The 24544-nt window shown below is 51.9% G+C and overlaps 7 protein-coding genes and 1 non-coding gene across 8 annotated transcripts; 6 read left to right on the top strand and 2 right to left on the bottom strand.

Annotated features, from left to right (window-relative positions):
• Positions 1-1491: 1491 nt before the first annotated feature.
• Positions 1492-1899, top strand: QC761_307225 (uncharacterized protein; the record flags this gene model as incomplete). The annotated part of the gene is made up of 1 exon (XM_062877863.1): positions 1492-1899. The coding sequence occupies one exon, from the start codon at positions 1492-1494 to the stop codon at positions 1897-1899; it is 408 nt and encodes a 135-aa protein (XP_062733680.1).
• A 372-nt stretch (positions 1900-2271) lies between these two features.
• On the bottom strand, positions 2272-2342 carry QC761_0055470. The gene has a single exon. It is a non-coding gene; the product is annotated as a tRNA-Gly (tRNA).
• Positions 2343-2767: 425 nt separating this feature from the next.
• Positions 2768-7596, bottom strand: ELP1 (putative elongator complex protein 1). The gene is made up of 4 exons (XM_062877862.1): positions 6827-7596; positions 5794-6755; positions 4597-5737; positions 2768-4541 (listed from the first exon to the last, which is right to left on the bottom strand). The coding sequence occupies exons 1-4, from the start codon at positions 7042-7044 to the stop codon at positions 2864-2866; spliced, it is 3999 nt and encodes a 1332-aa protein (XP_062733679.1). The 5' UTR covers positions 7045-7596; the 3' UTR covers positions 2768-2863.
• A 477-nt stretch (positions 7597-8073) lies between these two features.
• QC761_307210 (uncharacterized protein) lies at positions 8074-9354 on the top strand (the record flags this gene model as incomplete). The annotated part of the gene is made up of 1 exon (XM_062877861.1): positions 8074-9354. One exon carries the CDS (start codon positions 8074-8076, stop codon positions 9352-9354), a length of 1281 nt encoding a protein of 426 aa, XP_062733678.1.
• Positions 9355-14160: 4806 nt separating this feature from the next.
• On the top strand, positions 14161-15936 carry YPD1 (Phosphorelay intermediate protein; the record flags this gene model as incomplete). The annotated part of the gene is made up of 3 exons (XM_062877860.1): positions 14161-15386; positions 15445-15620; positions 15684-15936. The coding sequence occupies exons 1-3, from the start codon at positions 15363-15365 to the stop codon at positions 15934-15936; spliced, it is 453 nt and encodes a 150-aa protein (XP_062733677.1). The 5' UTR covers positions 14161-15362.
• An 891-nt stretch (positions 15937-16827) lies between these two features.
• QC761_307190 (uncharacterized protein) lies at positions 16828-17631 on the top strand (the record flags this gene model as incomplete). The annotated part of the gene is made up of 1 exon (XM_062877859.1): positions 16828-17631. One exon carries the CDS (start codon positions 16828-16830, stop codon positions 17629-17631), a length of 804 nt encoding a protein of 267 aa, XP_062733676.1.
• A 260-nt stretch (positions 17632-17891) lies between these two features.
• Positions 17892-19751, top strand: QC761_307180 (uncharacterized protein; the record flags this gene model as incomplete). The annotated part of the gene is made up of 3 exons (XM_062877858.1): positions 17892-18771; positions 19014-19223; positions 19291-19751. Exons 1-3 carry the CDS (start codon positions 18171-18173, stop codon positions 19749-19751), a joined length of 1272 nt encoding a protein of 423 aa, XP_062733675.1. The 5' UTR covers positions 17892-18170.
• A 2141-nt stretch (positions 19752-21892) lies between these two features.
• QC761_307170 (uncharacterized protein) lies at positions 21893-22765 on the top strand (the record flags this gene model as incomplete). The annotated part of the gene is made up of 1 exon (XM_062877857.1): positions 21893-22765. One exon carries the CDS (start codon positions 21893-21895, stop codon positions 22763-22765), a length of 873 nt encoding a protein of 290 aa, XP_062733674.1.
• Positions 22766-24544: the final 1779 nt, after the last annotated feature.

Raw genomic sequence — 24544 nt, 5'->3', positions numbered from 1 at the left:
TAACTTGGGTTTATTTAGTCTCTCGATTCAAAGATAGTATATTGAGGGAAAGCTCGCAACCAAGTACAAAGAGGGGAGGCAAGAAACCCGCAGATACTTTTACCGATTGGAGAATGGTTCCACTCCTCCTTGATGTTGGGCGGCGTTCCACTGTCCTCCTGTGTCCTACTTCCTTTTTTTCACCACTTCCCACCCTCTTCACTAGGTAGCTATCCTCTCACCAGCAGAGCCTTACTCCACGCCTGCCTGGGTCAGGCGTAGTTTTTGAAAAGAAAAAAAATTCCCTACAGGCACATCCATGCTGCATACCTCAGATGTCCGTTGATATCTTCCTTTCAAGCCCGCTCGCTACCAGTCTCAATCAAACTGGCTCAGGCGCCGTGTGGTGCACTTACCTCATATATGACGACCGGGCCAGCTCTTTATGGACATATCTTTCGAAGCTCTACTTGCCGAGCCTCAAAAAAGGTCATACTGATTAGTCCAGGCTGCCATGCATGCCGGTAGTATCATAACTACTGGACTCTCTCGGACTTCTTAGCCTCGGACCTTGTTTGGGGGACTATACCTACATTTGGCAATATTGGATAGTCTAACTAAACATTGCAGGTGGTACAAAGACAGCATAGAGTGTGATTGGATTGTTGTTGCTGTTGAGGAAAAGAGCCTCATTGTCTGGCTACCATACTCGCGGTAAGAATCCGAGTTGGGTTTGTACTACCATATAGGTATTCCGCGAGTGTTTGTTTTGGGGCACAAGAAGTATCATGATCGGTTCTCTTGGTTGTGTTTGTGTCACCATATGAACAGTTGATGGGCAGTTCTGTTTTGGGACATAAGAAATATTATCAGAAGTTTTCTTGCGTGTTAGAGATTAAGATTTGAGATGTGTTGGTTGTTGAGGGAGGAATTGATGAGTTGATTTCCGGTAATTGTTAGATTGATCGAGCCACTTCTGTTAAGAAACACCACCACAGCCCTTTTGACGCTGAAGAGCTCTTCGTCTGTATTATATTCGCATTGTTGGTAATACGACCGGGCCGTGTTACGAGCATGGGCTGGCTGAGAACATTGCAAACTGTCCTGTGATGTGGTGACTGGAGGGTCTCAGAGTCCGAGATGCGTTGACTCTGCAGGGCATGGATGAGCGTCAGCTCCATGGTCGAGATACATTCAAGTCCCCTTTGATGTGTGTAACCAAGTCCGAGAGATGGGTATTGGAAATAGATGAAAGTCCTTCAACCAAACCTCATCTGGCGAGATGGGCAACTCTCGACGGGTATAAAGAAGGGCCATCTCCCCACTTCAAACCACCTCATTCTACCTCTTCACCACCGGCCTTCATCTCATCAACATCATCATCATCATCATCATCATCATCATCATCATCATCATCATCATCATCATCATCATCATCATCATCATCATCATCATCATCATCACCAGCCTTCAACGAACAAAAACCACCACCACCAACCCCCAGCCATCAGCATGAAGTTCCTCGCCACCCTCCTTACCCTCGCCGCCTCGGCCTCGGCCATCGACCTCTACCTCCACACCGACAACAACTGCGGCGGCTCCAACGCCCTCTGCTGCAACGGCATCAACCCCAACACCTGCTGCGGCACCACCGCCAACGGAAGCCCCTACCAGTCCGTCGCCGTCCGCGGCATCCAGCAGGGCTGGAACATCCAGTGCCGCGGCTACGACAACGGCCAGTGCAACCGCCTCCAGACTATCTCGGGCAACAACGGGGGCAACTTCATCTGCAACCGGTCCAACGGCTTCCGGTACTCCGGCGTCGGGTATAACTTCATCGGCCGGAAGCGGGCGATTGATTCTACCCTCAAGCCTGAGTGTTCGAAGAAACGCTTAGATAACTTCTGTCTGCCCGAATAAAAAGTATTGGATCCTCAACGGTTGATACTGCCGAGACTGCAGTGTGTTTCTGAGAGATGGGTGTCTCCAATATGAAACCTTGACCTCTGGTCTTAAGAGATGGAGTGGTGATTGCTCGGCTTAAAGCATGAAGAGTGCCCCGGTCAATTTGGTGCTGTTTCGTGGTCCTACCACGGAGGTTAAGACGATGTTGGACTGATGACTCAGCCAAACAGGTGGGCACAGAGCTCACTCCAAAAAGTGAGTCGGTCATGTGACTAGCTGTCTATTCATTCTTGACCAAGAACCAGATATGTTTCAAAACACATGGGACAAAATGTGTAAAAAAGTCCAAAAGAACACATGAACTTCTGCGGAAGTTTTGGGATAATATGCATCAGCCGTGAATCGAACACGGGGCCCATCGATGGCAACGATGGATTTTACCACTAAACCACTGATGCTGTTTCTTGTGGGGTTGTTGAAGAATTTGCCTAGAATATAGGTACGTAGGGGTAGCGATGGGTAGATAGAGCTAGCATGGCATGGGCGATGCAAGAGAAGCACTTTGTCATGAAACGTAGCGTACCCGTTTGGCTCTGTATTTGAGAATTTGTCATGTCCATATGTGAATAAAAGATTGAAGGCAATAGAGTGAGTTTTCTTGCCTATGGCCGCTGAGAAGTATGACCGCGGGTAAAAATCTGTTTCCTTTGCCTTGCTTGTTGGTTTTGAAAAGGGGTAATGTTTACGTGCCTTGTTGGGAAGAGATAGACAAAGAACAAGGTTTTGTGGCGTCGAAATCAGGGGAATCATATACCCCATCCCGAAGCATAAGGCCATACTATACAGCTAGGCATTGTGAATGTACAAAACATCGTTTCATGAGCTATGCCTACCCTATCTTACTCCTGTTTCCTAAACAACCAATGCAAATGCTTTTAGCCCCAATTTTAATCCATACCTCCTACATCCCAACCACCGCTCACTTCTTTCCCCCCAAAAGTGCCAACTTCTCGAACCCCGTCACCACCGGCGCCGTTTGCTTAGCCCTCATAGCCTCCAAACTCTCAAACAGCACCCCATCACCGCCCACCGGCCTCCACCCCTCTCCATCCTCCCCTTCACCCTCAACTTGCTGTTTCTCCTCCTGCGGCCAAACCTCCCCAACAGCCTGCCTACACCCCTCCAGCACAACCCCCATCGCCTCCTCAATAACCCTTGCCCGCTCCTGCATATCCCTCCTCACCAACCCAAAGACCAACCTCTCCACCTCCCCCTTCGTCCCCTCCACCCTCTCCACCAACCTCCTGACACTATTAACCAAATACTCCTCCTCATAAACCGTCCCCTTCCTCCCCCTCGCCCTCTTCTTCTCCTCCCTCCTCCTGTTTTTGCTTGTTGCTCTCGAGACATTGGAGCCAACAGTCCCCACGCTCCCAGCCTTGCCGGTATACCTCGTAAACATCGACGCACTCGTCGTCGCCCTCGAGCTAGCAGCAATAGAGATATCATCCGGGATGTCATAACCATCCGCGTTCTTGCTCCCAAAGGGGTTCTCCCCCTCGTAAAACGCCAGCGGGTCCTCCTTTGCCTTCTTGCGGAGCTCAAGGATGCGCGGAACTTGCGCCTTGAGTTGGGCTTTGCAATCAGCCAAGAACTCAATGCTGGAGGAGAAGGCATCCGCGAGGCCGCTGTCAATATGGCTCTCAAGAAGGTCACGTCGCTTGTGCCGGGCGACAAGTCGGAGCGCATCGGCAAAGAGGTAGCCCTTGCAAAGGGATTGGATGGCGGATTCGATAGAAGAGAGGTACTCCATGTGAATTGTTGCCGCGGCGGCATAGTCCTTTGCTTCGCGGAGGGCGTCGGCAAGGTCGCTTGCTACTTCTTCTAGTCGCTGCGCGGTGATGGGCGGGTCTTGCTGCTGGGCAACGTAGAGGCATTCGCGCCAGCAGGCGGCGCCCGCTTTGAGGTAACAGTCTGTGGCTTCGTGGTAGCTGTTGAGTGACTCGTAGGCTAGGCCGGCTTCCTTAAACTGGGAGATAGACTTGAGGTGGGCGGCGAAGAGGTCGGTAATCACGCGGTGGTGCTGCTCGTCGTGACGGTAGATGCTCAAGGCGTGCTGGTAGAGCTTGTGCTTGACGGTGTACGTCTTCACCTCCTCGAAATCGCCAAGAGCCTTAAGATGGTCCAGGGCTTTCTCGTGGTTCCCGAGCTTGTCGTCGATTGTGTACTTTCGCTGGAGCTCTGGCATTTTGTGAAGTTCTTGAATAAATGGGAGATACTCTCTGGGATCACGTTGAGACTGCTGGGCAACCAGCAAAGTAAGTTCGAGATTGTACAAACCGAGCGCGTGGTCGTAGAGTCTGTTGACATCTACCAGGAAGCAAATGTGCTCAACAGCACGTTCGGCTAGTGCCTCATGTTCTTGCATAAGATCGGCAACCACGCGCAAGCCATCATCGAGGGCTGGTGGGTTCTTGCACACATGCGCTGTGATGATGTTTTGGAGGTTGGCGTTCTTCTGGGTCTTGAGCTTTGCCAAAACAGCATCACAGATCTTGTTGATCTTGCTTTCTTTAGCAGCCGTTTGAGCTTCTTGCGACTGCGGAGCTGAGCCAGCCTTGGTGTCCTTGTACATAGTCCGGGTGACATCCTCCTCCCTAAACAAAGTCAGCAAACGGTATCAGATGATTCTGAAAGACTCAAGAAACTTACTTGAGAGTGGACAAGAACAAGTCAATGTTGGCCGTATCCTTCACCTGCTCCAAGAACAAGCCGACATGCTCCAGGAACTGCTCCGGTCGGTGATCATAGAGCAGGTTCATATCCACACGCTGAGTGCGGCATGTCGCAAAAGCAGCGCCATAGTTCTTGGCCTCGATAAGGTCGCGGATGCCGGACAAAACCATAGCCCGGGGATAAATTGTCTCAAGATTGCCACGAGGCATCTGAAGCACAATGCTCATCCTACTGGGCATGGCAACGACCAGCCTGCCTCCCCGCTCGATACTCCGGCATCGTTCGTCATTCTCGGGGTCGTCCTGGGGAACTTCAAGCTCTTCTTCCGTAGCCAAGTGAACAAACTTGACGAAGTGGTTGGTAGTCGTGAAGATGAGATGATGCTTGGTAACAACAAAAGAAGTACAGTTCCTGGCCAGTAGCGTCGAGTTGCAGTAGAGGTAGCCATTCCGAGCCTGTCCAAAAGCCAGGAACTCGCCTGAATGTGTAATGTAACTTGTCCAGGGCAAGAAGTTGGCAAACTCGGCAGGAAGCGGGAGGTGTTCTCCTTCAATGATTCTGCTCAGTCTGCCACGCCAATCCTGAGCAATGACTCCATCTTCCTCGACAACTGGTGGCACTATAGGTGTTGTAATGGTTGTGATGGAAGTTGCATCCGTCTTTTGCCACCCGTGTTCGTTTGTTTGTGTGCCTTCAAATGTGTGCCTGACAATCTCCATGTCTTCCGACATTTGAAGAACGTGAACCTCATTTGAGCCAGACAGGCCAACCTGAAGTACATGTTCCTCGTATAACTGGGCATGTGTCTTCCTAAAGGAAGCCGTAGAGGCAAGCTTCGGGGCTAGCATCCGTGGTCCCTGGATGATAAGCTCGAAGAAGCTAACACCAGCTCGGTGCAGCACGGCCATCGAGTTGCAATCCCGTCCGATTGTAACGTCAATAATAGGAGACTCGACTTCGAGTTCGTCAAAGGCCATCGGAGGAGGCACATTAGCCGTCCGGAAAGGAGTGAATTTGAGCGTCTGACCGTCAATTACGGCAACAGCTCCGAAGTCGTGAGGAGAAACTCCCGGCCCACGGGCGATGGTGAAAATGTACTCGTTGACAAGTACTTTGCCTACACAACTTGTGAGACAACCGAGGAGAATATAGGGGGTAGAGAGGTTATCTTACCTGCTGTCGCCGCAACACACAACAGTGGTTTCTCTGCATGCCAGGCAAACTTTGGACTCTGGTGGTACTTGCTACCACCGTCACCACAGAGGAACTCTTGTTTCAGATACCAGTGGTAGTTGCCTGTAGTCCATAGCTGTACTCTATCCTTCATGATAACAGCTAGAACGGTTGAGTCCGAGTTCCACTCAAGCGCCAGCTCTGCAGCCACATCAGGGGCGTCCTGGGGCGCTCGAAATGTGAACTGCCCATGGCGCAGGCCATTTCTTTCAAAGAACACAACGTCAATACGGTCAGAGAGACGCTGAATCCCGGCCATGAGATTTCCCTCGGGCCGCCAACTCAGAGCGCCCTCAAGCCCATCCACGGGTTCACTGACACTGTCCAACTCACCATCACGGTTGTACACCCGGATCACACGTCGTTGTCCTTGCTGAAGGAAGTTGACAGCAACATACGCACCATCACCTCTCCAACTGATCGTGCACCGCCCATCATCGTTTGAGCTCAAGGTGCCCTCGTCTACCTTCTCCGGAATAGTAGGGTCTCGAAGTCCCTTGGCCTTGGCGCCCTTGCCGATAAACTGAGTCTCCTTCTTGCCCCATCCGACAGAGACATGCTTTGACAGTCTCAAGTCCTCTTCGCTGAGGACAACCTCTGAAATAACATCGAAGCTCCGGCTCATGAAGAACACCTTGGCATCCCCTGTTGCGATGGCAAGTAGCTCTTCATCTGGTGACCAGCGAGCAGCCGAGATAGAGGGCGACAATGTGCCTACGATCTCAATGTGCGCTTCACCAGCGGCAGTTTCTTCGTCTTCAGTAACAGTGACAATGTCACCGCCGGCCATGATGACACATGTTGTCAATGTGTCGCTGAAGTAGTGTATACTCCGGATAACATCTGGACTGCCATCTTCGTTTGGGCAAAGTGCATCCCATGTTGCGATGTTTTTTGATTTTCTATGTCATAGAAATTGCAGTCTTAGATTATATGCTTGTTTTAACATGAAAATGATGAATATGTATCTTACAAGTGACAAGGGGGACGCTCATGAGTGTGCTTCACCACCCTCGAGAGTTCGATCCGGGCATCATGGGTGGTTGGGCCACGGGCAACAATCACCTCATCCCTGGAGACATCCCAACACGATGCCGAGAAGGGGGCCGAAGCCGAGGCGGCGGTAGGAAAGGGAGAATCCGGGACGGGATTCCTGAAGACGCTGTGGCCGATGTTGCGCAAGTTCCGCATCTCGTCCGGTCAAAACTCTTTTCTTGGTATGAGTTTTGGGTATGAGTCAATCGCTGGTTTTAGCACCGTAGTGGTGCGATCATTATCAGGATATAGCTTCTTTCGGGACTTTTCGGCGGCCACCGGTGCCCAGGTGGTGAGAGCTGAGAGCGGACGAAGTGGGTAGTTCAGAAGGGTAGCACTCGTCTATTTCCGTAGTGAAAAAGTGGCAAAATGTGAATAAAAAAGCGACTGAAAATTTTAAAAGAGTTGTAGTGTGTATGTAAGTTGAGGGGCTCAAGCCTATGCTCATGCAGCTCGAGTTAGCTGATTTTTGTCGGTATTTTTCAGCCTTTGATATCCGTCTGCCAAGTTTGACCGAGTGACTCGATGTCTCAAGGTTATTCACAAGCTTGTCCTCCTCGAAAAGATCACCACCGTTCTAGAGAGTCAATGACACTGATGGCTGATAGCCCCTCTATGCCCCTCCATAGACTGAAGCTTTCGGGAGCCCAGGGTTTAACAGCCTCAAAATGTTAGAGTCAGTGCGCTTAGCTGCGGGGTCGGTCATTGGCTGTGGCTTGCCTTGTACCGGGGTACCAAACAGTCCGCCTTGCTTTAGCGGCACACCGCGGGAAAATATTTTCCACTAAAAAGTCGCTGGTACCTTTGCCAGGGCGTTCAAGCTTCAGTGGCGGTGGCCATTGCTCTAAATAAACGGGCGAATCAGAACTCGCCCTACCATAGCCGGACGCGTTCCAGAGCTTTGAAAGCCAGCAATTGTTGAGGAATCAGGCGTGCAGGGTGCCACAAACAAGGGATAGAGCTTTCCCATCCTTCCAATCGCACCACCACCGACAACTGACCGCCCAACTGTGAAACTACTTAATCGCTTCATATATCACTTGCTTCTGGAGTCTGGGGTAAACTCCACCCTTCTCTCTCACTCGTTGTTATTCAACGTTCGTTTTCTTGCCTTCCAATTGCCTTCTAATAACCTACCCACTAGACAGCTAGAAGACGACGACAACTCATTACCCCAACAAAAACATGGACGTCGCCTACAATCAACACTCTTCCTTCAGGCGCAAGTCCCGATCCTCGGGTAACCTCACCCACCTCTCCCTCGCGCCTCTAACCTCCAAACTCCCTATTCACGATGCCCACGATATCCTCAACGACAACGATCTCACCACCCCAACCTCCGCTCCCCCAACAGTAACCTCCTACTCCTACCTCCAAGGCAAATCCGCCCCTACCACCCCCCGTCTCCTCTCCCGCTCCCCGGGTCCCAACAACCGCTCCGCCTCCGTCTCCGGCGCCCGCAAGTCCCGATCCTCAGTCTCCCTCGCAAAATCGAAATCCTCCTCCCACCTCCCCCACAACCAGTCCCGTGCCTCCCATCGCCAAAGCTCAACCTCCCTCCACACTTCCCCCACCACCCCACGCCACCGCTCCTCCCACCACCCAAACCAGCTGAGACAAACCGACCGCTCCGACTCGGACTGGCTCCTCCGCTGCGGCTCCATCATCTCCCTCGAAACCCGGGAATCCAAAGGCCAAGCCTGGCTCTCCACCCGCGCCTCGTCCACATCCTTGGCTGGTCACTCTCCTCAAGACGCCGAAGACGAAGCCTTTGAGCGGGAACTCGCAAGGGAAAGAGAAGAGCTGGTTTATGGCTCTCGGCACACCCCCCGTCACCTATCCCGTCACGCCTCTAGGAGAAGCAGTGTCCATCTTGACGGCAACGATGATAACATCTCCTCCCCGGCCTACAGCCGCTTTAGGAGCAGATCTCACTCCCGGGTTGGGTCTATGACGCCAGGCGGGAGCAGCCATAGGATGACAACCTTTGTGGAGGATTACTTCAACTCTAATGGGCCGGGGTCAACTCCTGTGGCGGAGAACCCTGACGACGAGATTGCCGGTCCGGATTTTGTCAATTTTGACGAGGAGCTAGAAAATTACACTGTGGATGACGCTGAGTTTGTCACGGGTGATGGGGCAGAAGATGAGGCGTACGTGAGGAAGCTGGTGAAGGGGACTGGGAACGGGGGTGTAGGGTCTTGGTTTGGCCATGTGCTCGGTGTGAAGCTTTTTGCTGTTGAGGAGGACGATGAGGAGGAGTCGGAGGATGATTATGATGGGGAGACGACGGATGGGGAGGGATCAAGGCATGAGATGGAGAGGAGGGTGTCATGCTTGAGGAGGCTGGAGGGGCAGAATATGAAGACGATGGTGGATGAGAGTATCCCGCCGCCGAGGGAGAATGAGGGTGGCTGGCATGATGCTGCTTGGTTGTTGACCGTTGCTTCGAAGGTATTACTTTGAAAGGAGTAGCTTGTTAGAATGTGCAAGAGACATGGCGTTGGTTTGTGTTGTGTCATACCTGTCTTTACGTTTGTCAAGCTTGCCAGGTAGCAATTGTGGCTTCGAGTTTTTTACCCTGGCATCTTCACATACCCTACTCTTTTTTTCTGCTGGTTATTGGCTTTGGAGTTTTGCAAACTTTCCTCTGCTTATATCAGGGCAGGATTTGTGAAGTGTATGTCATTCCAGGGCGCTGGTTGGCCTTGTGGTTGGCACGCATGTCGACCTTCGAAACTGCTATCCAGTCCATATCAATGGCTGGAGAGTTCAGTTGAACGGGATTGCCTCTTGGGAGCCCTCCTAAACACAACCACGATATGGCCGGGGCAAAAAGACGATGCTCCCGGTACTGGTTTAATCAGGCCGGCGGCTGACTGAGAACCCCCAACAACAAACCTCCCTCTTCTTATCGTGTGCCGCTGCACTGCGATTGGACATTCCGGGGAGCCTTTTCCCTCTCAAGAGCAACAGTCCAAGAGATACATGGAGTGATAACCGCTTACAAGACCGGCAACATCCCCAGCCTAGAACAGTGAGCTTGCATGTAGGAACTGTTCCCAGAAAGATTGCTTATTTCTATACCCACTTAATGATTGTCATTTTACAACATGTTTTCCCCCAAATTTGGAAGCGAGCAAAGAGAAAGATATGGTTTTTACATGTAGCTGGATATAGAAAAATGTCTATTAAATCAGCTGCCCCCGACAGCACCAACCCCCGCAAAAAAAAAAAAAAAAAAAGGGTTTTTGTGTTAACCAAACAAGTCTTGGTAGTCTTGGAAATCTTGGTATCAGAAGATTGTTGATGTGTACCTTATGTAACCCCGCCCGCCGGTTAGGTATCTTGTTTCACGATAGAAATATGTCGGGACACGATGGTGTTTCTCGGGAGAGCGAATATTCGCAACCCCGATTCTCTAAACATGGAATCTTCTAGCTCTGCTTATAATCCCATCCCATCCTGTTGTGTCTGTCTTCCAATACTCTCTCTTAGTGCCAAGATTTGAACCAAACCCAAAACGCTTTGATCTCTTGGGTACCATCGCCATGATAGGCTCCTTTTTCTTAACCCATTAGTGCGTGCGTTGGTGGTGAGGAGGTAAAAAAAAAGCCGGCCGGACCGTACTGCTGATATGTATGTATGTTGTCCTGACGCACAAAAACAGGTTTTGGGAGTGTCACGATGCAGTCCCCTATGCAAGTCGAGGGTCTAGAACGCTCAGATTGAGGGAGGGAAACAGGAAAAAAAAACCGGTGTCAGACAAGGGGGGCTGGCTTGACATGTCTCTGAACTTTCTCTCTCTATGTATGTACCACTATTCCGCGCCCTTTTCTCGGAAAACCAACAAGTCATGAACTTTTGCTCTCTCGCCGTGGGGTTGAAACTTGCAGCGGAAGCTTCCCGGTCCGAAATTACTGATCGACTTACTTTCTGTGGTGTTGAGCAGTTTTTTTGCTGGGAGGGCAGAATTGGGGACAGACGGCGCGCCCAGGAGGCTGTCGTCACTGGTGCCCGTTTCTTCGATATCCGAGTACACATTTCCCGAACTCGAGAATGACTGACACTTATCGAGATGAAGTCGTCCGAGCATGAAAATACTAGATACTGTAGTCTAGCGCCTGAGGCGCTTCGATCAAACAACAGCCCCGGAACGAAAGGTCCTGCTGCTCAAGACACCGAAGACACGCCGATGCACAACTGAGCGAAGGATTGATAGAAGTGTCTCGAAGGAATATGTATATCCTTAGAGCATGCTGGCCGGGAGTCTCGGGTTTCGTGGAGGACGGACGTCATCATTACACTACAAGGAAGCCTTGGCGGTTGATATAGATATCGTCGCTCAGAGCGGCTCTTTCTGTCAGCGGCGTTCAAACCCGTCCGCCTGGGACATGTTTCGGGCGCCTAAGTGCGACAAAACGATATTAGATGAGCTGAAAAGGGCCGCATTTAATTAGCTCAGAGCTGGCCAATGCCCTTGCTATGGGAGCTGACGAAGATTCCAAAGCCACGATCTGGTCCTCGTCGTCAGACCGAAGTGAATCAGCACTGTGTGGACGGCTGACAGGTTCAAAGGTTGGCTCACAGGCAACGCCTGAGGCACGTTCTATATCACTACTCAGTCAGGGCACATTGCATCTGAATCTGTGGAGCTAACTCAGGAGCACTGTCCGGCTCCGATGATGGTGTGACCGCCGATTCGGGCGGTCGCACGCAAGGAAGCACCTGAAGTTGCAGTTGATGGATTCCGCGGGCGCTCCCAGCCTCCGTTTTGTTGCGGGAGACGTGCAGGCGTCCCGGCCTTGGCTCCCGTTGGTGTACGGAGATCTAGTATAGAATAATCAAAAATGGAAAGGGTAGAAAACGATCACCAGTCCTCAACTAGCCTCCGAAAGATACGCTCATGCGGTGTAATAATTGTGGTGTTGTTGGCCGTGTGTGATGCCGAGCCAGCGCCTCCTCCGAAGAAAGATGCAGGCGGTGCCGATATCCGGGCTGTGGGAGCTACTGCGGCATTGTGTAGGGACTGGCATCCCACCAACCACCTCTCTGACACGGCATCATGACTACACTACATGTTGTCGTTGAAACAAACTCGGCCTAGTTTGGAAATTCTTGCGGTATCAAAAGAGACGAGGGATGTGGGTGGTGGAAATGGATATCCTCGATAAAAGCACTCGTGGCTCCCCACCGATCCGCTGGAAAACTCGCACACGATGCAAACGGTCGACAAAACGTTTTTGGGCTCCAATGGAAAGTTGGTCAGGGATCCTTGCATGAGGCCGGGTACTCGTGCTCCCAATGACGACACCTGGCGGAATGACGTCGATATTGAGACGAACTGCCTCTGGCCCCACTTGCCAAGAGCCTATTGTGGAGGGTCCCCATCTAATGATTGGCTGTCCAAATTTGGTGGGGTTATGAGATTCAACCCCCGTCGAGGTGCTCCTGTCGAGATCTTCATTCCGTGACTCCTCTTGTCGACTGAGTAAGGGGCGACAGCATCTAAACCCGCTACTCCACGATGTGTTTTCTCCGGTGGATTCGTTGCTGGTTAGCGATATTGCTTGTATCGACCGCTTTGTCGATGACATCGCTCACCAGCAGGTTCTCGTGGTGGTGCTGAGCATCGTTACACAGCAGGAATGTGTCGAGTTTGTGCCTCGGAGTACCGTCCAGATTTCCGCGATTCTGGCAGAGTGGTGTTTCTTCCAAAGATCCGGTCCTTCCATCGCATGCATGGCCCTCTCTCTTACTGGGTGTTTTGTCCGGTCCAGTCCGATAAGGTACCCAAGGGGAGAGGGCATTGAGGGGTACCGTCTATCAAAAGCCCACGCCGAGAGAGGGGTTGTGACAGATCGGCCTGGACCCTGCATTTGTCGGTCTGCAGCCAGATTCAAGTCTTTCGAAGCGTCCTTTTGACCTTCCGTGTCGAATCACGGTCAGCGGCATGGGACCATATGAGCCTGCTCGATATGCTGTATCGTCGTCGCCAACGAGAGATAAGTGGAAGAAGAGGCCGCATTAAAAAATATGGGCACCACCTGGTCACGCCACGGGGGAGCAGAGTCGTGATCAGCTCATTCTTGCGTCACTTGCTGAAGCCAGACTGACCTCTTGAGCTGTGGTACCGTGTCGTATGGGAAGGTCACCCTCGCTCGACGTCGAGCCCCGCGATGGTAGTGGAAAAGACGCTTATTGTAGGCAATAAAAAAACAGACAAGAGAGAAAAATGAAATAGGAGAAATACTTCCAGTGGAATTTATCACACAGATGAATTCCATCAGATGAAATCGAAAGATAATAAAATTCCTAAATCCTTGTCAGCTTTTCCCGTGTTGCTGGCACAGATCAGCGCACGGGGCCAGTTCGGTTCAAGTTTGAACCCTGGAATGGAAGGCACCTTGTGTTGTGCATGAGGAAACCGATGAAGAGTCTAACCGATGAGAGGTGGTACCGAGCTGTGTCTGGATTGGGGATTATCGTCCATATCTGCCACTGGAAGGTAATCTGGACAATTTTTGGGGCGTTTATATGATTTTGGAACGGTGGAAATAAACAGTTTCTAAATCTCTAGATACGGAATGGAGCAAGATAATGTGGATGCGTGGTGATTGATGGCCACACGCGCACAAATGGAAGCCATTATTCTCGAGTACAGGTGCGCCCAGTGTGTGCTACGAGAACCCAATTGGGGAGCCATGACGACTGCGGGGTTGAGTGTCGAGACTAACCTCGTTTTAGCGATAATTAGTGGGTGGACCCCTACCTGCGGAACCTCAACAAGAATGGCAAGGAGAGGTAGTGTACCTGTCTGCTGGACCCGGAAAGCACAGCAGGTTGTTTCCCCTCCGTCTGAATCTGTGCCTGCATGAGCAATCGGCTTTCTAGATCAATTCTCCCATGATTTGCAATTTCCAGAGCAGCGACAGACACCAGATCCAGTCCGAAATGCTGCGATCTCGCCAGACACAGTAGGTATTACTCCGTACCTGGGCTGGGTCGTTGGTGCCAGTACCCTTGCGTCACCCGCGTCACCACCGCTGCACCTCTGCATCTCAAAACGGAAGTGACGTCTGGCCCAGGAACCCCCGAGCACCTGCAAATGCCCGTCCGACTTGTTGAGACAGCTACGGGGGGCAGCGCTGGCAAAAGCTAACCAGACAGAACGATCGCGAAGAAAGTGCGTGAAATAGGCCATCTTGCTTGTAGATACAGTACTAGCAGGCTCAAGACGGCCAAGGGACAAAGAGAAGCTAATGGATGTGTCTTGGCTGAGAGCTGAGCGAGGTGCCGCGGTGCTGAATTACCTACTGCTTGTGTGCGATTAGCTTTTTCACTGGGTTGCGGCCAGACTGCCACCCGTTTTGGCAACGCTATTTATTAACTGTCGTGCCGGATCTTATGCCCACCCTCTTCTCCACCAGCAGGACACCCAACCTACCTATCATCATCTACTTTACCACCCTTTAATACCTTGCTCCTACGTTGCCGGCGCCGCTCTACAGAGTGCCAGCTGGACAGACAAGCCTTTACACCACCAACCTCCAACCTCCTCTCAACTCCCGGATCCCTACAGGTCTTGTCGTAAAATAGTCAGTCACGCTCTCCTCTTTCCTATCCATTCTTGTGCCGGGGCCGCGAGGGCTCTCCCGGTACCATCAAGAGTCCCCTTTACCCCTCGACCCCTCGCTCCGACCCGACCCCTCAACCCCGCCGTGGATAAAATTTCGCCCTTCATCAGATCCTTCTCGGGCATACACACACACACACACACGCACACACACAGGATACATGTCACAAGAGCCATCCATCTCTAACTATCTGAATCAGCTCCAGCTGCCATAGCCACCCTCGCCCGTATCACACGTCGCTCCTCTCTGTCTTCCCCCGTGGTTGATTCAAGGTGAGTTGAACATTATCCTGCCGAGTTCGAGGCTCCACCCCTCACTCCGCAGCCAAACTCAGAAAGTCACTGGACTCTCCGTTGACGCGCAAATAATAAGGTTCCCGAAAACCTCACCCCTGCCAACGGCCTTCCTCGTACGCCGCTGCCAGACGTGTTTTTGTGCATACTAGGGCAGCCTGGTGGTGCAGCCGCCCTTGTTTGGAACCTCTGGAACCAGTCGCCGTCTTTCTGCTATTAGAGACATCCTGTAAGCCCATCCCCCCGCCTCACCTCTCACACGCATACACCCAAGACCCAAGAACCCCGTCCCCAATCTCATCCTCATCCTCGCGCTCCACCACTGGCTGCTTCCTCCGCTTCCTTTTGTCTCCTGCAAGGGTGCGCTCCCGGTACTTAAGAGGAGCCGGGCCCTGCCAGCGCGGCTACAGCCGTGTGTCCTTGGCCTCCCATGTTTCCCCTTTCAGTCTTTTTATCCCTTTGCTCCTTATCAGCATACCTCCATCCCGTTCCACAGTAACAAGCATATCCGCTCCGGAGCACAGCTTGACTGCCCCTTGCCACCATGCTCAAGTCAGACGAAGATTCGGTCTGTAATGTGTCTGTATCTCAAGGCGATCCATACTAACCCAGCTTCTGGACTACAGGACGACGAAGTATACTTCGCAAACATGCCAGACTTCGGTGACCACGTCGACAATGCGATCTTCTCCCAGATCCTGGAAATGGACGAGAGCGACCATGAGAGGGACTTCAGTGAGCCACTGGTCATCAACTTCTTTGAGCAGGCACAGGACACCTTCGAGAAGATGGATCAAGCTCTGTAAGTTTATATCCGTGGCTGGAGCGCAAGAGGAGTGTCGTCTACTGACAGCATGATGTGCAGAGCTTCCAGAGATCTTAACGAACTCTCTACTCTGGGGCACTTCCTGAAGGGATCCTCGGCCACCCTTGGTTTTAACAAGATCCGGGACAGCTGTCAAGTTGTGCAGCAATATGGACACAAGCTCACGGTCGACGGAGTGTCTGAGCCGGACGAGAACGTATGCTTAAAAAAGATCGCCGAGGCACTCCAGGCCGCCAAAGTCGACACAGCCGAGCTCGAGAAACAGATGAAGAAATTCTTTGGAGCCGAATAAAACGGCAACATGCCGTCTCTCGACAACACAACGATAGACGGCAACAATCTCGAGTCGAGGCGGCACCGATAGTCTATACTGTCTTTGCGGGAGGCCATCATGTGTTGGCCAAAACAGGCCCATCGTGAACCAAAAGCTAGTGGTGGGGAGGAGCAGTTTTCTCAATAAGAACAGCACGTTTTAGGTCACGGATTGGCTAGTGCTGGGTATTGTGGAAAGCAATCGTAGCTTGCTGAGCGGCGTGAGAGGGAAGCACTGCATTTGATTTCAGCGGGTCGCATGAGAGGTGTGGCATGTCTACGGAGCAGACATTATGGTGTAGCCTTTGGTGTGATAGTGGTATTGTCCACAGTTGTTCGATTCAGAAGTTTATACTTTGTATTCTTGAAGCTGCTCAGGTCCACTTGTTGCTCTCGTTAGTGCACAAGTGAAATTCGACAGCAGCATCACCTCTGGATGGAGTAGTAAATACCAAAACCTTTCTCATATTGTTCAGGGTGTGTTGGATGAGCTGTGGTGCACGGACCATCGTTCTTTCCTTCTTACTTCATCTGCAAGTTGCCTTTCAACACTTGCACCGATCTTGGTCAAATCTACATTCTACTCTGTTTCAATAGAGCACCTAATAAAAGGAGAAGAGTATAGTGAAGGAAATTCCCGGGTACTTCTATTCTCATTGCGGAGATTTGAGTCACCGGCCGGTCGGGGTCGCAAGCTAGGCCCCAATCTCACTCACCGATCTGCTAAGCCTGGCTTGGTCTCAACAACAGCCCTACGAAGGTACAAAATCTCAGAGCATATAATTATAGAAACCCAAATTACCCTCCCTCAAGATACCGATCGAACTAACTGACTATATACAGCCCATCGACTCAAGAAAAGTCCAGCACCATGCCTCCCAGGCCCAAACCGCCACCGCCCACGCACTTTCTGTGCATCCCCTTGGTCACACCCACCTCTCGCCCCCAACTAACCGCCTCGCTCTCTGCCTTCAAAGAAGAAGTCACGCTCCCCCCTCCGCAAGGGTTTTCCCTACCAGAGACGGCTATTCGACCTCTGGGGACTCTACATTTGACACTTGGCATCTTCAGCTTCCCGCCGCCGCCGTCGCCGTTGGTGAGTGGTGATCGTTCTGGCGCGAGCATACCACCGAGCGAGGGTAGACTGGAGAAGGCAAAATCTGTTTTGGCTGGGTTGAATTTGAGTGAGATGTGGAGTTCTGTTAAAAAGGAGGGGGAGCCAGACCAGCCGAGGGTTACGCTTAGGGGTCTGGCGAGCATGCACCCGCTGCCGACAACCGCCGTCTTGTACGCCCCGCCTACGGATGAGAACTTCACTGGTTCACTTCAGAGGTTTTGCGAGTCTGTCAGGGAAAGATTTTTACAGGTTGGGGAAGAGGGGGAGAAGTTGATGGTGGAGGATGGCCGGCCGTTGTTGTTGCACGCTACGATTGTGAATACTGTTTATGTCAAGGGGCGGGATAAGCAGAGACATAGGGGAAGACATGGCAAAGAGAGGATGGTGGTGGAGAAGGCGGGGGATATTATCGAGCGGTATGAGGACCAGATCTGGATGAGAGATGTGAGGGTGGAAAGGGTGGCTATTTGTAAGATGGGGGCGAAAAAGGTTTTGGATGAAAAGGGGGGGGAGACGGGGGAGGAGGAGTATGAGGTTGTGGGGGAGGTTGAGTTTTAGATGGGGATGATCAGGGTTGAGAACTATCGATGTTGCCTCCATGTTGATGCTGGTAAATAATCATGGAATATGCCCAAGGCTGTTGTTTGTTACCTACCTACGGTGAGGATAGGCAGCTCCCAATCTGATAACATTTTGCAAGCTCAGCAGACCCATGTAAATCACTCCCCTGTCCCGTCACGAGCGAGACGAGCCGCTGGGAAGATGGAGCTTGGGCCACCCCCACAGGGTCCCCCTGCCGGAAACGAACGTGAGGGATCGCCCAAGGCTGAAGGCAATCAAACACCACCATCCATTCCAGCAGCCTGGAGCCGCTATCTTACTACACACACTTCCTCGGATGTTGCCCCCTAGGCTGCAAGTTTCTTCCAAGAGCGAGATTAATCAGCCAATCTTACAGCGTCAGACGGCGCGCGGTGGTAGTAGTACTTACACAACCAACCCCCTAGATGCTCCCCACGAGCAAACGAACCAACACCACCAGGACAGATCACCAATAAACAACAACCACCACACCAACACGACATCCAAATAACGATATGCCCCACTCTCCAAAACCATCCCCTTCTTCCAACCGCCGCCGCAACTTGAACCAACCCCCCTCATCAACAGCAACAACAGCAGCCACCACGGCCCTCACCCGAGCCCTCTCACCAACGCCCGCCCCTCGCTCCTCCTCCCTCGCAACCCCCTCCTTACGGAACACCACATCGAATCTCCATCCGACAACCCCATCTCGAACCTCCTCCCTCTCCCTCTCCCGCAACCCATCCCCATCCCCGGCCCGCCCAAAAGAAGAACCAGGCCACTACAACATGCAGGACAGTCCAGAAGACGAGCTATCAGCGCTCCAACAAGAAAACCTCCATCTCAAAGACAACATCAACGCCCTCGACGCCCAGAACACCCTCCTAAGGGACATCCTCCGCCAGGTAAAAACAGACCACAGGCAAGAACTCGCCCAGCTCCAAGACCAAATACGAGGGTTGAAGGAGTTCGTCAGTAAATCGGGCAACGGCGGGGCGGGAATCAACGGGTCCGGGCAAACAACAAGCGACGAGGTCTTTGAGGAGGGCATGGGCAAGCTAGGGAATGGCCTGCAGAACTGGGTTTTGGTTTATTGGAGGAGGAGTAAGATTGGTAGGTGGAATTTTTAACATTATCTCACAGAATCGATCTGGGCGTGATGGGAGGTTTTGGGGAGCTCAATGAGGCTCTCAACTGTGATGGGTTTTGTCGCTCCTCCATTAGGCACGAGGCTCCCACATGCAAAAAAAGACATACCGTAGAATGGGAGAGGACGAGGCTGCAAAAGGATCAACCAGCGGTGAGGATATTGCCAAAAGGCTCTTTCAACTAATACTGCGGCTCTTTCAAAACAGACCTCTCCCACGCCAGCGAGGCTACCCTCACAGAACTTGACCGCATAGTCCCAACATACAGAGACCTCGTCTCAACAGCCAAGATCCACCTCCTACAGTCCCTCGTCTCGCGACTGCTCACCGAGTCAATATTCAACACCTACTTCGTCGGTTTATCCCCCTCAGAAGCCGACAAGCTAGCCGAAGCCGAAAAGTCATTGGGCACCTATGGTAAGCCAAACCCCCCAATCAGAAACAACACAATCATCACAAGTATGAACAACTCACCGCCCACAAGCAACCTCCCCTGAAATGATGTCCCAGTGGCGCTCCCTAACCCTGGCCATCCTCCAAAAGGACGCCAGCGGGAAGCTACAAAGAGAAACCTCGACCATCGTAGACGCCCTCGTGGCCAAAGTCAACAGGCTGCTCGACGAGATAACATCCTCAAAGTCCAACGATGCCCGAGACCAGGGTCTCCGGTCCCTCATCGCCAGCGCTGTCGATCTGTCACGCCTGCTTGCTGTCCAAAAAGCCGTCTTTGCTGTCCACATGCCTCAAGTCCTCCCCCACCAGCAAATCATGTTTGACGCCGAGACCATGGAAGACATCGGCGGTGAAGACGAAGAGGGCCTGTTCGAACGAGAGATCTCCTGCGTGACATTCCCCGGAATCATCAAGAGAGGTGACGAGACTGGCGGGCATCTTCAGTTCCGGAACGTGATCTCAAAGGCAAGAGTCCTCTGTTGTCCCGAATAAGAGTTTGAGCCGCAAAGAAAGGAATGGGCGTGATGCAAGATAATGATAGCCGCCGAATTTGTCTCCACTTGGGCTACTAAATGGTGCGTACGGTACACGTACAGGAATGCGTATGCCGGGATCTTTTCGTCGTAGAGGTCGGGTGCACCGATCCTTCGCAACCCAATCTGTCAAACCTGCCGAATAGAGATGCAGACCGGTATGCTGGCTAATGTGCCTTGACTGTGGTATTTCATGATGTCGGGATTCTTCCATGCTTGAGCTTCCGAGCTGGTGACCTTTTACAGTCCATCCCGCATGCTCTGAATGGAGGCCTCGCTTGGGTCAGCGAGGGTACAAAAATCTCAACCAACATGGCAAATTGATTGCAGATGCAGTGACACGCTGCATGGTCCGTGTTTTCGAGCCGAAACAAAGTGGTGAGATACTCCATCACCCCAGCGGTCGGATTTTTGGGCACGCAGAGCCTCAATCTGTGGGGAAACTTCCTAGTTTTGATTCCAGTTGGAGTCTTGTCGCTCACCGACGAACATGCTTTGATGTTTGACTGTCGGTTTTATCGCAACTGCGTCAGATCGGAGGCTAGGTATTAAGCAGGTTTGTCGCAAGCTCGATGTGGTTTTACCACAGGAATAGATCTCGGCGTCGGCTCCTCGATATCTTATCCAACCAGGTGTTCTGTAATCTGGGGAGCAAATCGAATTAGAGTATAATTCCGCCGGCACTCTATTATCAGGCCCGCACGGCGCGATCCCTTCCCGGTATGCCACGTACCCACCCATCTTCCAGTAAAGCTCTGTCCATCTGGAGCATACCGCAAAGCAACAATGCGTTGGTATATGAAATATATGACTCGGTGGTGGGATTGAAATCGGTCAAAGGCTACTGAATGACTGGTTAAACCATGCAGATGGCATCCGTCCCGTCCTGGCCAAGGTCATCAGCTCTGCGGAGAAGCTGCAGATGGCAGCATGAGAGAGTGGTAGCCAGTGAGTTGAAGCGGAGCGGTGGCTGCAGTAAGACTTTGGCCAAGGGCTAATGCGACATGCTGCGTCGCTTGTATGGACTCAAGCTATGTGGTTTTTACCCGCGTGAATCATTCGTCAAGCTTGAGGTCGAGATGACCCTCTAAATAATGACGACTGTGAGGAAATGGCGGTCGAGACATGAACAGAAGTAGCAGAGAAGCCACAAGATAGCAAAGAGCATCTTAACACCTCGACCCAGAAATGCATCGCTCCAGGCCTCGAGGGTGGCGTGGGCTCCGGCAGATGGTGTCTGCATGCGGCAGAAACGATACAAAGACTCCATGTAGCTGGATGGATCATGCCGCGTCTGCAAGAGGAACGAGAACGAAAAACGTGACTGGTGTTGATCGATGTAGCGGTCGATGTTGCGTTGAAGTGGAAATGGAAAAGTTGATAACATCCTGGAACTCCCGGAAACGCGGACGTGACTGCTAATCCTGAGTGAAATGTCATTTCCAAAATTGACAGGCGCCACCCACACATCACAGCTCGGCCCCAAATACCATTCAACAACACCACCCGCACTCTTCACAGCTGCCCCTCATTTCCATCCAGTCTTATCAGACCCAAGTTCCCGCTTCTCTTTTCCAAAACATCCCCCATCCCACCGTTCTCTCTCTTGCTGGGAAACGCCCACCACATATTGCTCCATCAACACAGCAAGAAAACACCGCCAACATCGCATCTGTACGACGTCAGCTCCGTCTCGGTTCCCTTGTGCCGTTTCCATACCGGCCCCTCCTGTGCCGTAGCTGTGCGGCTTTGCGCTCGAATCCGCGATAGCACACTTGATACCACCCAACACCTGCTCGCCTCAACGCCCAGCTAACTGCGTAGGGTTTGGAACCAAGAACACTTGCTTGATCCCTTGCCTGCGTGTTGGCAATTACTTGCAGCAGGACTTCCCAAGGACTGCAGCAGCTTGCGATTTGAATCGGATCGGTCAACGGCAATCAGCACATAGCTGAATGAAGGAATAAGCCCCCTGCTCACCCATTGGACCTCGCCAGCCCCCGCCAATTGAGACCCCAAACACCCCTCACAGAGCACTCGCTCCCCCTCTTTCTTAAGCTTGTCTGTCACCGCCACCCCGGCGCATCGGCCATTACCACCATGGCTGGCCCTGGTTTTGATCCCAACGAGATTCACAACTTTCTTCGCACGTATCCTTCGAGCGACTACACTGGAGTGTACGGCTATTCCCAGAATCCATACAGTGTCGGTGTTGAGACTCCCCGATATGCAGTCTCGATAGTCAGCGGTGACTTGCCAGATGGTTCTGAGTTTGACCATACCAATTCTGACGTCCAATCGTCATATACAGCAGCGCCGAGTGTTGCGTCACGAGCATATACCACTACATCCACGATGCAGTCCAGTACAGCATCTGTATTCAGCCGATGGGATGACCAGAGCTCGGTAGGCAGAACTTCGATAGCGTCCGGACGGAGAAGTATTGCGGCGCCACCAGCTCCTACCAATTGGACGCAGCAGACTGGTGAGCTGTGGTGCGAATTCAGCGAGCTCAAGGGCTGTTCGGCAATATTTCGACTTGATGACGAAGTTGGTTGGATTGAACACCATGTCCGCCACTTGAGAGAGAAGTTGCCTGTGCAGTCTCGTTGCTGGTTCTGCGATGACTACCCCTTCGTTGCCGAGTCCCCTAGCGACCTGTATCCCAGATTTTACGAGCGCATGCAGCATATCCGCTGGCATATTGATTTCGAGCGGGTGACAAGCGACCATATGCGTCCAGACTTCCACGTCGTCGAACATATGTATAGGCAGCGTCTGATTCCCGAACACACGTATCGCCTCGCGATGCAGTTCGATGAGTTGCCGCCACAACTCCAGATCCCAGGGACGCCAGGCGCGGCTCCGCCGTCATCGTCTTCATCAATGTCACGACCATCGAGAAATTCGTCGAGTCGGCATCGAATGGATGAAATATACTCTCAAGGCTCGGGATATCGGTTGAGACGATAGGGGACTTACCTGGTTTAGTTCACATCACGAGGGCGAAAACCGCCGTCTTGCGAAACAATCTGGTCTTCACAGTTCTCTCGTGTCTTTCAACTGCATCCTGATCCGTTGAGTAAACAAAACAAAAAAACAAAAAAGAAGAAACAAGGAGAAGGTGGTTGCTGCCTAGCTTCGCGTTAAAACAACGCGTCTCCTTGCGCCACGCAAATCGCGAGTCGGATCTCGGTTGGACCGGGTTTGATCGCTCGACGTGGGGCCGGCCGGACGGAACTCCACTCTTCTCCGACTTGGCATAACTCCGGGCCCGGGGATTGAGACAAATACTGTCCTCTTTTCGGGTCTCTTGGATGACTGTTGGGTTTGGGGGCCGTGACAGGGGTTGATGGAATTTTCTTTGTGGTCGAGAATTTGGAATTGGGGGTTGAGACTCTCCACCTATTTAACTATTTCCTGTTTCATCTCATCACTTATACGTTTTTATGAAAAACCCAAAAATGCAAGAAACCGAACCATGCAGTTTGATAGTGTGGCTATCGGATGACTTGCATATCTTTCCCTTCATGTCTAGCGTTGTGTGGGATTGTGTGGTTTGACAGACGGGTTGGCAAGGCTGATTTGGAGGAGGACAAGGTGGAAGTCTGCCGGGGGCGGGATGGGCTTGATTGAACCGGTGTGCTGGGACCGCGTGTACGTGTTTCGAATCGGATGAGGGTTGGGGTGATGCAGGGAGGGGAGGTCGGATGGGAGGTCGGTAGTTGGAATTCGGTCGATTTGGAAATCAGGATGGGGAAGACAGACGGGTTTATGATGACGACGTTATGATTTTGGCGGTGTATCGACGGGGTATTTTGGACGGGGTCTCTTTCGCTTCTTCGAAAGCTGGTCTTTTTTTGGATTCGTTTCTTCCCTCGGGCCGATGGTGGCAGGATGGTGTGAGGGAATATTGTGTCCGAGTTGTTTCGGTTGTCCTCTCTCGAGTTTCTCCGTCAGGTGGGTGGAATTTGGTATCCGACTATGTGGAGGAAGGAAGGCCTCATGTCTGAGGCCGGAAGGATGTGGACTGAAAAAGGTTCCGCGGACCTCTTCGGACATAGGCTGTAGGTAACGAATGATGACGCTGGGAAATCAAAATCCTTTGACACATGGCTTGCAAAATGGAAAAGTGAGTAGAAAGAGCAAAGTGAAAATTTCTGCAGATAGTCAAGCAGTTGCGTCGGGTAGGTACGATCTTGGGAAAGTGCTCTTTCTGTACAAGTGAAAAGGTGAAAAATTTGTGCTTGCTACCCCAGCTCGCCCCTTCCCGTCTTCCCCGGAGGCACTTTCCTTTTTGACCGCCCGAGTACCTACCTAGGGTTTCCTTCTTGCCCAAGTCCTTGTGACCGTGACACACACCATGACTTGTTGACCGCTCATAATAGAAACCGGTCTGTTCTATCTGTTTCCTTGGATGTGGCGATACCGAAGGAAGGCGCAACTGGAGAGCTGCATGGAAGTAAGGCGATAGATGACAGGGCAAGCTGAATAAGGCACAGCAACTGACGGATACTATCAGATTGATTGGGTGCGTATTACCTATCGACATCAGTCATCCCACTCGAATGGGTTGTTCAGATCTTGGTTCGCACGTGTAAGCTACCTAGGCATCCGGGCATCCGGGCAATGTTGAATGCTCGGTACTTTTGTTCGAGATAACCATTTGCACACTTTGCACATGCTTTTTTGTCCTGTTAGTAAGGGGGACGCGTGGTGTGGATTGATGAGTGTGTGAGTTGGTAGCAAAAG

This window comes from Podospora bellae-mahoneyi, chromosome 3 (genome assembly GCF_035222275.1).
Source record: "Podospora bellae-mahoneyi strain CBS 112042 chromosome 3, whole genome shotgun sequence".
Classification (NCBI taxonomy): domain Eukaryota; kingdom Fungi; phylum Ascomycota; class Sordariomycetes; order Sordariales; family Podosporaceae; genus Podospora; species Podospora bellae-mahoneyi.
Note: the sequence above shows the minus strand (reverse complement) of the source record. Positions and strands in the feature narration are given on the sequence as shown.

Excerpts from the sequence above, each read along its gene's own strand:
- ELP1 (XM_062877862.1), bottom strand. The coding sequence starts at position 7,044 with ATGCGGAACTTGCGCAACATCGGCCACAGCGTCTTCAGGAATCCCGTC. Across the intron at positions 5,738-5,793 it reads GTGTGTTGCGGCGACAGCAG|GCAAAGTACTTGTCAACGAG; the intron begins GTAAGATAACCT and ends CAAGTTGTGTAG. Across the intron at positions 4,542-4,596 it reads TTGTTCTTGTCCACTCTCAA|GGAGGAGGATGTCACCCGGA; the intron begins GTAAGTTTCTTG and ends GACTTTGTTTAG.